This window comes from Pseudophryne corroboree, chromosome 9, assembly GCF_028390025.1.
Source record: "Pseudophryne corroboree isolate aPseCor3 chromosome 9, aPseCor3.hap2, whole genome shotgun sequence".
Classification (NCBI taxonomy): Eukaryota; Metazoa; Chordata; class Amphibia; order Anura; family Myobatrachidae; genus Pseudophryne; species Pseudophryne corroboree.
In genome coordinates, this window is record NC_086452.1 from 340,107,812 (window position 1) to 340,123,837 (window position 16,026).

The 16,026-nt window shown below is 43.5% G+C and overlaps 1 protein-coding gene across 1 annotated transcript in view; it reads right to left on the minus strand.

Annotated features, from left to right (window-relative positions):
- Window positions 1-520: 520 nt before the first annotated feature.
- NUP210 (nucleoporin 210) overlaps window positions 521-16,026 on the minus strand; it is a 390,084-nt gene continuing 374,578 nt past the window's right edge. Inside the window, exons 35-40 of the mRNA XM_063940607.1 lie at window positions 9,862-10,008; window positions 7,518-7,768; window positions 6,450-6,657; window positions 6,060-6,167; window positions 5,907-5,978; window positions 521-3,464 (exon numbers count right to left, since the gene is read on the minus strand). Of these exons, the coding sequence (XP_063796677.1) occupies window positions 3,358-3,464; window positions 5,907-5,978; window positions 6,060-6,167; window positions 6,450-6,657; window positions 7,518-7,768; window positions 9,862-10,008 (893 nt within the window). The 3' untranslated portion in view covers window positions 521-3,357. The remainder of the gene's footprint in view (window positions 3,465-5,906; window positions 5,979-6,059; window positions 6,168-6,449; window positions 6,658-7,517; window positions 7,769-9,861; window positions 10,009-16,026) is intronic.

A 16,026-nucleotide genomic window follows, 5' to 3' on the forward strand; every position in this document is an offset into this window, starting at 1 on the left:
ACAGAAAATTTGGGGGAAATTTATAAAATCTTGCAGAGCGATAAGGTGGAGAAGTTGTACCTACCAACCAAATCAGCTTCTGCCCTTTACAGACTGTATTAGAAAAAGGACAGTTAGAAGCTCATTGGTTGCTTCAGTAGGAGCATCTTCACCATTTTTTCTCCAAGATTTGATAACTCTCCCCCTATGTATTGTATGCCCAGCATACATCAAGCACAGGTAAACCGCATGTCAGAGGTATGGTGTTTACATGCATAATTACTTATTTTGCTGTAATGTAACACCATTGGGTAACTGGCCTTATTTGTATGCTCATATTTTTACGATACTATACTGAATAATACACAATTAGCATATCATGTCCTACTTAGGCAGGGCCAGAATATTAGCATTTAATTAGTAGAGATGGAGCTAAAAACGTCACATCTTCAACTCTAGCGTCAAATGCAGCCAGCAGTGCTGAGAAATACTATTAGAATATCACAATCAAGTCAATGGTAACAGACAACCAAACAACACGTAATTAGAAAAGTTTTATTGTAAAAAGAAACATTTGCAATGTAACCTAAATGAGGAAAATGAAATAAGGCACAGAAGGCATTCACAGAGTGTGAGCAGGAAAAAATAAACAACAGAAGTTCACATCTGTATACATCTGAGCACATAAACTGTATGTACATTCAACTGGTTTACTTCCAGAAAAGAAATAAAACCTTTCTACTTGAGGTATATAAAAGCTTACTGGCTCTTGAGGACGTTACATACTTCTTAGCAATCTACAGTGATGCAGAAAACAATTCACATTTCTCACATTGCGTCCATGCAGTTTTTTGCAGTGTTCCCCTCACACGACTCAAATACACAAGTGACAGTCATGGCATTTTAACAAAAGGAAAACTGGCGCATTGAATCATTTAAGCAAGTGTAACACACTGCATCCGTGTGCTTCTATATGCAATAAAACTGTACCTGTCTGGTCTTGTCAGATGAGCCATTATTACATTTAATTCACAAAACCGATAAGAGGGGACGTCACCACGTAGAAAACAAACCATATACTCTGTAGGCAACATGAGTCATTGACAATAAAACATAACAAACAATTTATGTTAACAGAATAGTGATTGTGAGTAAACCTAATGTATCCAGGTGTACTTTCATTGCAGAACAAACATACTGTAACTTTTGGGGTTGGTAACAGAATCCTAGTGGTCAGTATCCCGACAAATCCTGGTAAGTATTTTAACCCTACTGCAGCCTAACCTTAATCGATCCCCAACCCCCCCCCCCCAAAAACAAAAAACACACCATAACCCTAACTCTCCCCTAGTTTCTAACCTTAATCCCGGAACGCACCATCGGAATTCTGCCCGCTGGGATGCTGCTGTCGCTATTCTGACTGTTGGGATCCCGACTGCATTTTAACTTGTGTACAAGCGTGCACAATTTTACCAAGGTGTTAGCGCTATGTATACTGTACATCGCATATTGAGTTGGTGTAGGAAATGTGTTCTTGTAATTGAATCTCACATCAGGCTATTGTCCTATCTTTGTTATTATAACTAAATTTTTAAAACAATGTAAAAATGACAAGCGCACAATTGCAATTTGTCATGTCAGAAAGGAATACAATGGATTTATTGTAGTGAATGTTATAATGGTCACAGAACTGACACACAGCCAGTTATCTAGTACAGCAGGGAGATAGATGAAAGCTTGCATAGCAGCTCCCCAGTAGCCAGTGCTTACACTCTGCCAGGCGTGAAGTTGGAATACACTATTGTAAGCTAATGGTGAGGTATAAAACTATATATAGACTGGAATGCAAAGAGATAATGAGCAACAGGTACGGCTTTATGTATGATGGCATGCAGATTCTTACATAATGTAGAGATTGCATGCAAGCGTTCTTCAACTGCGGAAAGACCAAACAGAATGACATAAGTGGATTATTGCTACCTTTGACAATAATTTATGACTGGATAGCTATATACCAAATACCGATTTCTTAATAATAACAATGCAACAAAATGGATGTTTGAAGCTGTGACAACACTGGCTCTAAATAAACCATAACAAAAAACGAAAAGGATAGCTCAAATAAATTAAAATATTATACTTAAAAAAAAAAAAAAAAATCCAAAACTAACATAATAAAATACTCAATGATCATAAGTGGTTTCTAGGAATCAGTGATAAGCTACAAAATCATAAAATACCGCCTTTATCTAGAGGGGTGTGGTATGTTAGATAGAATACACTTAGGTCAACAGTAAGTAGGTCGACAGGGACTCTAGGTTGACATGCAAAAAGGTCGACATGAGTAAAAAAAAAAATGGTGTTTTCCTCGTAGAGTGACCGGGAACCCCAATTAGTGCACCATGTCCCCTCGCCATGCTTAGGGCAGGTTACAGTTCCCAATTGTAGTCCACGTGGATCAGAAAATATGAAAAAGTCCAAAAATTGAAAGAATTTTTTTTTTTAAACTCATGTCGACCAACTTACTGTCGACCAATAGTGGTCGATCTAGAGTCAGTCTTCTACTTGTACACCGCACAACAGCACTGAGAGATGAGAAATTGTTTTGATAACTAGAAGTATATTGTCAGAACTCCAACAATATGGCTCACAACCAGCAGCATCAGTGGCAAACTGGCATTTATATGTTATTCACTTTTGCAGGTAAAAATAAATTCACAGCTATGTATTTCCAATTGACCAGGCTCATATTATAGGGACAGACTTACTAATCAGTACAAAATATTCCTGAGTTAAACAGAAAGGGATATAACAAACACACACAAAGCATTCCAAATTCTACAGTATTATACAGTAGTATAAGTTGTTGTGCGACAAAATGACCAGACAATAATTGGCCTTATCACTGCCATGAAAGAAAAGAAAACTGCATTAAAAAGCACATGCTTGAAGCCAGCAAATAAAATTGCAACTAAAGCTACAGGTTTGTTAAAAGAAAAGGAAAACACAAGAAACATAAAAAACCCACCTGGTCTCAATAAAAAGTACCATACTATCAGAACAACAATGCACACAAACACTACTGAACTCCGGAAATGGTCCTGTGCATTAAACTGGAGTGGAAATGGATGCAGGCGTGTGATTGCGGCCTGTTTTCTCCCAGATCACCTGTTTTATTCTCCATTACCAGATGGAAAACAGGCCATGTACAGCATAATATAATGCAGCAGATAATTAGCAGAGAGCAATGCTTGTGAGCATAAGCCAAAACATAAAAATGCATAAAAATATCAGTCTCACGCTGTCCTGCATGAAACACACGTTATACGAAGGCACACAAATGAAATAGCCAAGGTCTTTGGTAAGTCACAGGTTTCCTTAGTTGGATGCATAGTCTGGACTCCACAGTAGCCGTGACTGAGAATTGTTCTTCCAGCTTGGGGAGGATTTGTTAGAATAAATCACTGGTGATGTGGATGTAAAACCTAGTAAAAACATGTTTTATGTTAATGAAGCTTCTAGCCCGTTTTAGTCATTCAGTCCCACCCAGATATACATCACTAGAGGAGGCTGCAGAAGCAGAGCTCTGCAACTAAAGCTCTGTCACATCATGAGCTACACTAATGTTATACAATAAACCATTCTACCAACCCCTAGCATCCGGCAGCCCAAGCAGCATCATTTATAGAAAACACATCCACAGGAAGGGAGGAATTCAATTACCAGCGAAGGATGCGGATGCTCCGAACAGACGTTATGACACCGCTGGAGTCCGTCCAGCGCTCCGGCTCCCCCCTCCCGCAGCAATCCCGGCATGCATCACAGCAGCCGGGTTGCTATAGAAACAGGAAGCCTGAGGAGTATATCCAAATGGCCGCCGCGTTCAGAAATGACTGCCGCACATGTGCCGGGAATTAGCATAAACCGTCGCATGCGCGGTAGGAGGCCGATCCGGGGACACAGTTCATTTGTCAGCGCTGATGTAAGGTAAACATCAGCGCTGACGTGGCGAATACCGCATTCGCTCGCCATGGCATAGGCTCTTCTTAAATAGAAGAGCACGATGCCACTATACCACGGCGAGTGAAAACGGTAGTTACCACTTCACATAGTGCTGCTTGAAAAATGGGGGCCAATATTTTGATGTATAAAATGTTTACATTTTACAGCTGGATCATCTTCAGCTAATTGTTGTAAAACTTGGGTCAAGGGACTGAGGGGCAGATTTATTAAGCTCGGTGAAGTGATAAAGTGGAAGGTGATAAAGAACCAGCCAGTTAGCTCCTAACTGTTATTTTTCAAACCCAGCCTGTGACATGGAAGTTAGGATCTGATTGGCTGGTCCTTTATCACCTTCCACTTTATCACTTCACCGAGCTTCATAAATCTGCCCCAGAATCACATGGGGCCCAAATGTTGCAATAGTCCAGTTGTCCAAAACAGACCGCAAATTTAGGCACAAACACACAATGATTTTTGCAGTATAAGTTATTATACAATGATACCATCCATTATACATCTATATCTAGATTGTACAAAATGTTTTATCTTCACTTTTTAAACATCACTATTGAAAGTAAAAAAAAAAATATTTTTATATATACATACATATATATATATACATACATATATATATATATATATATGTAGGTGCAAGCCCCTCAGGCACACTCCCATCTGTCTGACAATGCCGTTTCTCACGTCGTTGTTCTTCATATACTTTTTCACTCCCATAGAAAAATGAGAAGCAAAGAAAATAATACGATCATGATGCATTCTGTTCAATTTTCAAATCCACAGCACATGAATCACAGCACACTGAAGTCCTCACAGCAGATGTGTGACTGATAAGACTGAAGAACAGAGACAATATGTGAAAGTGCCCAGGGTCCACACTCGTCACTTATCCCCAGAGTCTCCAGTGTCCACCCTGTGGATGAAGGAGAAAAGGTGGTGCATTCTCCTCGTTGTGCTTTTGGGGTGGGGTGCTTTGTCATTTCACCCCCTCTGTGTGTGTGTGTGTGTGTGTGTGTGTGTGTGTGTGTGTGTGTGTGTGTGTGTGTGTGTATATATATATATATATATATATATATATATATATATATGAGAGAGATTCCGGTTTCTTACCATACATCTGCTTTAAGGATTTGTATGCAATGACGTGACGTTGATTTGAAATTTGGGGGACATCTGCTAAGCAGTGATAAAAGTGGTGAAGTGAGTCAGTGGAGAAGTTGCCCATGGCAACCAATCAGCATTGACGCAACATCTATAATTGACATACTATAAACATATACAGAGCAGCTGATTGGTTGCCATGGGTAACTTCTCCACTTTTATCACTGCTTGGTACATGTCCCCCTTAAACAGTTACAAATGAAGCAGCGCTCACTGCTCCCAAATACATGGTATCACAGGTGGACAGGATAGAGTGTAGAGCTGCCCACAAGCTCTGGGAGGTATACACAGAGAAGGGTGCATGAGCAGCACTACTGGCTGTAGGTTGCTGTTAAAGGAACCCTGCCAGCCAGATGCAGGAGCTGTAGGGCAGCGTCTGTGCCAATCCCAGTCCGAGCCCTGGGTGATAGCAGCACTGGTATACTCTTCCTTAGGGCCCTGAACATAGTCCACCATGATTGTATTTCTTTCTTTGGTTTTCATGTTTCCACGAGAGTGAAAAATGACATAAAGAGCTTCTAAATGAGAAACACACAGTGTGCTCCTAAGGGACTTAAACTTTTTTAAACAAGTCTTATTCTCTGCATTTTTTGGAGGGTAATTTTATTTTCCTGGGTGACCTATTCTCCTTTTGCACAAAACTTACTTTTTATATCTTTCTGTTAATAACTCTCTTTAGTCTTTACAAGACTGAAATTCACCTGATCATTTTAGCAACCAGTTTATGTAAAACTGCTTTTAATACTTACTATTATTAGCAGACTGAGGCGGTGATCTTGAACTGAACACCGAGTGGTTAATAGTCTCCTTGGGTGAGAACACTGTAAAATAACACAGAAAAGTTTTAGAATAATGAAATATCAGACAGATTAGGTAAGTAGTGGGAGTAGCAGAATAGTTACCTAGAACAGCAATTGCAGCCCCTGCTACCAGTGCAAACAGCATGAAAAAGAACATCTGGTAGGAGTCCAGGAAGTGTTGGAAGAAACCGCGCTCCCTGGTATAAGGCACTGGAAGAAAGAGACACAATCCCTTACGGACAATGGCGGTAATGACAGAAATCATACAGAACTGCATATTAATGAATTGATCGGAGCAGATACATTGCCTGGTTTCATGATTTTACATTTATTTACTATAAAGACTGTTATTTCAGCACTCAAATATAACATTTTCAGATTTCCTGTATGATGAAATATCTGTTGTCTGATTTCTTGTGGATAGAAAACAAAGAGCTTTCAGAACAATCTCCCAGTAAAGGATGGCAGAACTAGCATAATAAGCTCACATACCATTAACTGGCCCTGTTGCTGAAACAAGGGTGACGGGAACACGGATGGTTTGGTCAGACGTGTAGCTGGACACTGTAAGTGACGTAGATAGTGATCCCTGACTTAGAACCCGCACATCACTAATGCCAACTTCATATGTTACAGAGCTTGGCACGCCAGAGAACTTTTCTTTTTGATAGACAGTCACGATCGGGGATGCAGGCTTCACCTGTGGAAATAATACATAGTAGCTGAGAAAGACTACACGGAATATTCTCTCCCAATGTTACGCAGGTTGTGACTGCATTTCCATACTGTCTCCAGGATGTTCAGCTTTGGTCTTTTGCTACAGCAGTCATAACCGATAATTACAGGGTTCATATACATGTGGGTCGGACATCCAGAAAAAAAGGGTGCAAACTTTTTTTTGTGTGTTTTGTTTTTTAAAGTGTGTCTGAATTTCCCTCTTTGGATCATTGACTCATGCATGATATATAGTTCCAGCTTCCTTCTGTATTGCTATGAATTTATAATGGTTTGCCTTCATTGCTATGTTGTACATAATTGCTTCATGCATATAACTACATTGCATGTAAAGAACTCTGCAGTGCTGTCGACACAGACGTGGGAAAATACAACTCTGCCTCCCAATATGGCGGCTGAAAACCGCTGAATGAACCTAAACTAAATACTGTGTTTTGCAAATAAAACAGCCAGAAGGTGCGCACGTCAGAAACCCGAAGGTGCATCCGCATTTATATATCAGCCACATACTTCAATAAAACATCTCATTAGTGACTAAACTATTGTTACTGAACCCTAACTTTTGGGCCAAGCCATCTGTCACTCATGGGGGGCCCTTAGTATTCATCTCTCTCCACAAGAAGAATTATGCAGAACTCACATCATACAGTAACTAATGTTTCAGCACAATGGCCCTTGAATACATTGTGTAAACCTGTACAATGCTAATATGCCAATAGGTTTCTTTAGAAGAAAGAACAATCCATAAATACTCCAATGATCACAGCTTTTAGACACACACAGAAACTCATGCTCTACAGCGGACACAAGTGTTTCATATCTCACCTCAAGGTGTTTAAGCACTTCGGCAGTTCCAAATATCTTTAGGTCGGCCGCTGTATAATGATTGCTTAAAATGATTTCTTTCTGATTGGTATAAAAGCCAGGATTAATGGGAACGTGTGCACTGATCTGCTCCTGGTACACATGATTCCCGCGTACCGATGCTGTTACAGTGACAGACGTGTCCCCCTTGCTGAGATGTTTTAGCTGGCTCTCGGACAGCTTCTGTCGGGTGAGGGAACAGGTGTAATGACCTAGATATCACACAGGATGATAGTTAGTGCATGCAGGACTGAGATGAAACAGACAGGACAACAAAGGATCAGCAGACAACTGCTCTCTCCGTAATGACAGGCAGATGCTGTATTACAGCACATCATTCTAAGCAACAGCTATGGTAAATATATAAATGTACTATGAAGTTTAGTTGGGGAATCCTTCGTTCTCTCATAAAACCAGAAAAACAATATCCATAGTGATGTCACATTAATAACTCCCTTCACTTTTCTGGAATTATTTTATTAACGTTCGTATCCTGAGCTAATGAAACAAGTCCAATGTAACTTGTTCTATCATTATAGAATACAGGGTTCCTAGATCCATATACATGAATGGATTGTAAATTAAAACTCTAGATTTTAAGATGAACCTATCAACAGCATATATTTAGTAAGGGTTCTTAGCTTTGCTGACCATCCATTTCAAACCTGGGCTGCCCTCAGCCACATTGAGGCTGACTGTGTAAATGGCTTGTGGATGATGATGAGGACACCACACAGGAATTAACAGCCAGGGCAGGGAGCACTCTGTACACATAGTTATGCACTGGATATGGAAATTAACTGGATGTGGTGATGCTTACCGTGGGAATGATAGACATCCTGTAGTAAGTCCTTTAATGGATATGTCAGGGGATAATAAGAACAAACCACCATTTAGGCAGCATGCAGAATTTTAATTTCAGATGCCAGTGCGCTTTACTGCGAGCAAATTACGTGATCCTTCTTTACAGGGAGACCACACTTTGCATGCCCTCAAACATTTTACACAGAAAAATCGGTACAAATCCGAAAAAGGGGCGTGGCCGCGGGTAAAGGGGGCGTGGTCACGTCCCTTTTCCTATACTTTCAATGGAAGTTTGGAGAGCCAAAAATCGGTACAGACCATGAAAAAAAGGTACTGTACCTTTTAAAAAGGTACAGTTGGAGGGTATGCACTTTGTTGTGCTTGCACTATGGATTTCTGTGTAATACCAGGTACAGATGTATAGAATGCTGTATAAATATATCTTACCATGCTTAATTATTATCACACTTAATTTATAGGGCGCCACAAGTGGCCTGCATCGCCGTATATACAGCAAACAGTAAGACAGTACAGGGTAAACAGAACATTACAGTAATCAAAACAAACAGAACACACGTAACAATTAGCGTCACAGTTCTTGGTACACAATACAGCTGGGACGCAGGATTGGTGAAAGGTTTGAACCTGACTCTAATAGCAACAGCACGAGTAGCAGGATTAGAGCAACTGGAAAAGATTAACAGCTATGTGAGAGAGGAATACCGGGCTAAAAGGACACTGAGTAGGTGAAGGCTGACATTTACAGATGTTGCCATGTTCATCTTGCTGCATCGCAGCATGCTGCATGGGGTGCCGGGCTGCTACTATTCACAGGAGGGAGGAGAGCCCTATAGGAGCTTGCAATCTAAGAGGATGGGGGAGAAAGACTGATAACTGAGGCATGAGCTAGTGGGGACCTGTGGTCAGAAAGTAAGCGAGGTAGAATAGGCCAAGGCAAGAGGGTGTGGTGAGCGGGTGACTTGGTTATGTGTTGGAAGGGTATGCTTTGATGAACAGGTGATTGTACAGTGCCTGTTTGAAGCTATGCAAGTTAGGGAGAGTCTGACAGAGCAAGAAAGCTTGTTCCAGTGAAGGGGAGCAGCATGGGAGACATCTTAGATTCAAGCGTGAGATGCAGAAGCCAGGGTAGAGGACAGGCGACGGTCATTGGCCGATTGGAGAGGGCGGGAGGAAGTATGTAGGGAGATGAGGTTGGAGAGGTAGGGAGCAGTGGAGTTAGAGAGGGCCTTGTATGTGAGGGTGAGGAGTCTGAAGAGGATTATGTAGAGGAATGGGAACCAATACTGGTTTTGACAGAGGTGGTTGTGGAGCGGCGGGAAAGAAAGATAACTCTAGCTACAGCACTGAGAACAGATTGGAGGGATGCTTAATGTCACTATAAAGGAAACTTTAAGCTTGACGACATCCGCCCCAATGAGAGGCTGCTCCAGATAACAAAGCTCCTCTTACTTCACACTCAGCTACCAAAATTAGTATTTACCTGTCTCCAGATCAAAAGCTGTATTAGTAATGAAGATTTCAGGTGGACTTATTTCAGTATTCTGGTCTTTAAAATGCAGGTGGCAATGGATTAGATTTTCTGGATGAAGATCTTTGATTGCTTCAATCTGAGCTGCTGAACATTCCCCTAAAAATAAAATGAAAGACCATATTTTACCTTTGGATACTACTATCGCAAATAAAATCACTTTACATAATATATTTTAGACTATTCATTTCTTCTATATTCATTACAGAAAGAAAGTGACAGTAGTATGAGCAGAAGGAATACTGGATTGTATTTATTAAAGAGTGAAAAGTCCTGTAAATAAATGGGGTTCTGCATGGAAAATCTCTGCTATCACCGATGCAACTACTGCCTGCGATATGGAAAATTAATACAAAAAATGTTTATTTTGCAGAAAAGAATTTTGAAATTTACCAACTTTTATTCTATCTTTTTAAATTTTTCATCAATTTTTGGTTACTTGCTTTTTATATGCAGAGTTCCCTCCATCCAGCCCCACCCACTGTATGACTGATCTGCCCTACCTACTGTACCTGTGGTGCGCATGGTCATACATAAGGTACAGATTAAGTCATTCGTTGGCGGCCTTCAATGATCAGAACCCAATATGTTGCCTAGAGACTTAATATGTAGAATATCAATAAGCCATCACCATTCTTAGGAATATTATCAGCTTTGGTGACATCTGGCTCTAACTTAGAGACTGGCAGGTACATACATTGTATTATGTACACCTTTCCCTGTCATACTGATTGTTTTTTCATCAGCATATAGTAATTTTTCCTGACATTTGCAGTTATACATGTACAAGTGATATACAAATTTTTGCTTCATTTCTATTCACAATGACAACATACATATGCACTGCAAGAGCAGAGAATTTTAGATCTGATTGTACACTGCTCAAAAAAATAAAGGGAACACTAAAATAACACATCCTAGATCTGAATGAATGAAATATTCTTATTAAATACTTTGTTCTTTACATAGTTGAATGTGCTGACAACAAAATCACATAAAAATTATCAAAGGAAATCAAATTTATTAACCCATGGAGGTCTGGATTTGGAGTCCCACTCAAAATTAAAGTGGAAAAACACACTACAGGCTGATCCAACTTTGATGTAATGTCCTTAATACAAGTCAAAATGAGGCTCAGTAGTGTGTGCGGCCTCCACGTGCCTGTATGACCTCCCTACAACGCCTGGGCATGCTGCTGATGAGGTGGCGGATGGTCTCCTGAGGGATCTCCTCCCAGACCTGGACTAAAGCATCCGCCAACTCCTGGACAGTCTGTGGTGCAACGTGGCGTTGGTGGATGGAGCGAGACATGATGTCCCAGATGTGCTCAATTGGATTCAGGTCTGGGGAACGGGCGGGCCAGTCCATAGCATCAATGCCTTTGTCTTGCAGGAACTGCTGACACACTCCAGCCACATGAGGTCTAGCATTGTCTTGCATTAGGAGGAACCCAGGGCCAACCGCACCAGCATATGGTCTCACAAGGGGTCTGAGGATCTCATCTCGGTACATAATGGCAGTCAGGCTACCTCTGGCGAGCACATAGAGGGCTGTGCGGCCCCCCAAAGAAATGCCACCCCACACCATTACTGACCCACTGTCAAACCGGTCATGCTGGAGGATGTTGCAGGCAGCAGAACGTTCTCCTTGGCATCTCCAGACTCTGTCACGTCTGTCACATGTGCTCAGTGAGAACCTGCTTTCATCTGTGAAGAGCACAGGGCGCCAGTGGCGAATTTGCCAATCTTGGTGTTCTCTGGCAAATGCCAAACGTCCTGCACGGTGTTGGGCTGTAAGCACAACCCCCACCTGTGGACGTCGGGCCCTCATACCACCCTCATGGAGTCTGTTTCTGATGGTTTGAGTAGACACATGCACATTTTTGGCTTGCTGGAGGTCATTTTGCAGGGCTCTGGCAGTGCTCCTCCTTGCACAAAGGCGGAGGTAGCGGTCCTGCTGCTGGGTTGTTGCCCTCCTACGGCCTCCTCCATGTCTCCTGATGTACTGGCCTAACTCCTGGCAGCGCCTCCATGCTCTGGACACTACGCTGACAGTCACAGCAAACCTTCTTGCCACAGCTCGCATTGATGTGCCATGCTGGATGAGCTGCACTACCTGAGCCACGTGTGGGTTGTAGACTCCATCTCATGCTACCACTAGAGTGAAAGCACCGCCAGCTTTCAAAAGTGACTAAAACATCAGCCAGAAAGCATAGGAGCTGAGACGTGGTCTGTGGTCACCACCTGCAGAACCACTCCTTTATTGGAGGTGTCTTGCTAATTGCCTATAATTTCCACCTGTTGTCTATTCCATTTGCACAACAGCATGTGAAATTGATTGTCAATCGGTGTTGCTTCTTAAGTGGACAGTTTGATTTCACAGAAGTGTGATTGACTTGGAGTTACATTGTGTTGTTTAAGTGTTCCCTTTATTTTTTTGAGCAGTGTATTTTACAGCTGCCACGATACAATTGCCAGAAATATATAGTTCATGATTTACCATTATAAAATGGTGGTGGTGGTGGTGGGGGGGAGAAGAACCCAAGAAACAAATGAAATCAGTATAGTAGCGCCGATCACCATAAACAAGAGTTATGGTAGACTTACCATAGTTAACTCTTTTTATTCAAGGTCCATAGGATCCACAGGGAATACCTTGGGGTGTAGGTGGTTGGAGAGGACCGGGCACCAAACAGTTAAAGCTTCTGAGCTTCCAGGATGCACTGGTGCCTCCTCCCCTATAGTCTGTCCCCAGCCAGACGGGGGCTCCAGTAGAGCCTGGAGAACTAAAGATAAATCCCACGGAGCCACAGCAGGAACAAAGGGAGGTTGAATGCGTAGAACTCCATAAAGGAAGGTTCGAACATCAGGCAGTGGAGAAATTCTTCGCTTGAACCAGACTGACAGAGCAGAGACACACACTTTCAGGGATGCCAGGTGGAGTCAGAGATCTAATCCAGATTGGAGAAATGCAAGCACCCTGGAAACCCCAAAAAACAGAAGGTCAGAGCTTCTTGCAGCACACCACTGGAAGTAAGCGTGCCAAACTCGTTAATAGATACGGGCTGAGGTAGGCTTCCGTGCCCTGAGCATCGTTTGAATCACAAAGTGGGAGAAACCTTTGGATCTTAGGAGGGATGACTCAAGAGCCACGCCGTCAAAGACAGACTAGCTACGTCTGGGTGCAGACAGGGACCCTGAGACAACAGGTCTGGACGCAGAGGAAGTGGAAAGGGATTGTTTATGGAGAGACTCTGGAGTGAACCAATGGCACTAGGGCCAGGCCGGTTCTATCAAGAGGATGGTGCCTCCAGGGAAGGAGGGAGACGGAAGGGAAGAGATACACATGATAGAAGGCCCACTTCACTGCCAGAGGGTCCGCAAAGGCTACTTCAGGGTCTCTTGTCCTGGATCCATACACAGGAACTTTGTGGCTATTTCGTGAGACCATGAGGTCCAAGTCCTGCAGGCCCCATTTGTCCACCAGGATCTGGAAGACTTCTGGGTGTAGAGCCCACTCTCCTCGTGGACATTGTGACTGCTGTTGAGGTTCCCTGGGATGAACACTGCTGAGCTGGCTGGCTGGATGACGTTCAGACCATCTGAGAATGTGCGCCATTTTCTGCATCACCAACAAACTGCGAGTGCCCCTCCTGGTGATTGAGGTAGGCCATCTCAGTTCCACTGTCGGACTGGACTTAGACAGGTCTGCCCTGGAGAATGTCCCGAACCTGAGTGAGTGCTCTGTAGACAGCTCGAAGTTCCAGGATGTTGATTGGCAAGCAAAACTCGGTGGGAGTCCAATTGCCCTGAAAGGAGTGTTGGACGGTTACTGTGCCCCACCCACTAAGGCCGACATCTGTGGTAGAGAGCGCCCAATCCGAAATCCAGAAGGGGCAACCCTTGTCCAAGTGGACCATCGCCTGGGACCTGATCAGATGATGTTGTCTATTCCACCTGGAGAGGATCAGACGTTGAAGGAGCCTAGAGTGGAATTGGGCATTTTTAACCATGTCGAAGGTGGAGACCATGGACCCCAGGACCTGCATTGCTCAGTAAATGGACACTCGGCGACTGTGAAGTAACTTGCGTACTCTCGCTTGCAGTGCGGAAATTGTGTCTGCTGGTAGGAAAATCCTTCGTACCTGAGAATACAGAAGAGCTCCCAGATGCAATATCCGTTGGGAAGGAGCCATGGAGGACTTTTTCCAGTTGGGAGCCAGCCGTGTGTTAGCAGGAAGCCAATGGTCATCTGAAGATAGTGGTGAAGGACCTCTGGAGAGTGTGCCAGAATAAGCAGGTTGTCTATGTATGGGAGTATTCTGACCCCCGACGATGCATCTGATCCGACATAACATGACTTTGGTAAGGACCCAAGGAGCTGTAGAAAGGCCAAAGTGCAGTGCCCAAAATTGGAAATGTTGCTGGAGGACAGAAAACCGGGGGACACTGATGATGAGAGGGTGCCATGGGCACATGCAGGTAGGCATCTTTAATGTCCAGAGACAGCATAAAGTTCCCAGGCTCCATTGCTAGGACAATGGAGAGGAGGGTTTCCTTCCGAAACCTGGGCACTCTGATAAAGTTGTTCAGTGACTTGAGATTTAGAATAGGTTGATGAGACCCATTGGTTTTCTGAACTAAAAAAAGGGTAGATGTAAAAACCATCCCTCAATGTGCCGAGGGGGACAGGGATTATTACCCCTGAGTGCAGCAGAGACTCAATGGCCTTCTTTAAGGGCCAGGGCTTTCACCAGGTCTGTTGGAGGTTCTGTACAAAACAAATGCTGGTGAGGCGCCTCAGGAATGTGAGCGTGTAGCCATGAGAGACCACTTCTTGCACCGAGGCATCCGTGGTGGTAAGACGCCAGGACTGTACTCTGAAGTCGGCCTCCCACCCTGGGATCACCCAGGATGAGATCCACCCCCATCAAGCAAAGTGTTTGTCATCAGACTTGGTGGCTGGATGTCTGGTAGCCAAGCCTGTTTAGCATGGGGCTTGGAAGCCTTAATGGAAGTAGACTGGCGAGGGAAGGACTGTCCTTTAGCTTTACCTTGGGGGCGAAAGGACTGAAAGGAGGCTGTTCGAGGATTTGTGGTAGTTGCTAAGGGCAGAAAAGCAGATTTAGAGGCTGCTAGAGTAGCCACTATTTTGTCCAGTTCTGCACCAAACAAAATATCCCCAGTGTATGACAGGAATACAAGGTCCTTCTTGGAGTCCATGTCTGCTTTCCAAGAGCGCAGCCAGATGACCATGCAGGCGACCACCGAACTAGCGGATGCCTTAGAATCTAGGAGACCTGTATCCAAAGCTGCTACGCCTAAGTAAGAGGCTGCGCTTCCCTGATATGGGAAATGTGGAACAGCTGTTCCTTGGGAACATCAAAGGGGAGGCTGTCTTCTAGGGCCTCTGCCCAGCTCTCAATAGCCTTAGCCACCCAGGCTAAGGACATAGCAGGTTGTGTAACAGCCCCTGAAAGAGAATAGACAGACTTAAGACAAGTTTACATCAGTAGCTTCCTTTAGGGACAGGATAGGCGAAGTACATCTTCAAACCAGGTGTGCCACATGAGACTCCACTGTAGGTGGAACCTCTAAACTTAGCACATTCTCCATACGGAAGAGGGTAAAAAAAAGCTAGGTATTTTGGTATCTGAAACTTCTTACTAGGGGTATTCTATGCTTCACGCATGAGGTCAGTGAACTTATCTGATTGAGGGAATTCAGCCTTAACAACCTTCTGGCGTTTGAACACTGGGGTTTTTGGCTTAGGAGCTGGCTCCTCCTCTGTTTCCAGAATAGATTTGACTGCCTGCACTATAGTGCGTGTACATCCATTGTAGAATGACACTCCTCCTCACCTGAGGAGGACTCAGGGAGAGAGACATCTGCCTCATCTGTGTCCCCAAAGGATATAAGCTGGGACCCACCTTACCTGTCCCATTCTCAGACTGCAGCTTCTGGGTACATAGGGAGCCTTGTAGCGGAGCTCCGTGGTGCCCGCTTTTATCACCAGTCCACTCACTGATGTTGCAGGCACTGGCAGGGATTTGAAGATGCAGCAGCGCTGGCGTCCTCAGGACAGCCTAGAGCTGCTTGTTTTAAGTGTAAAATAGAA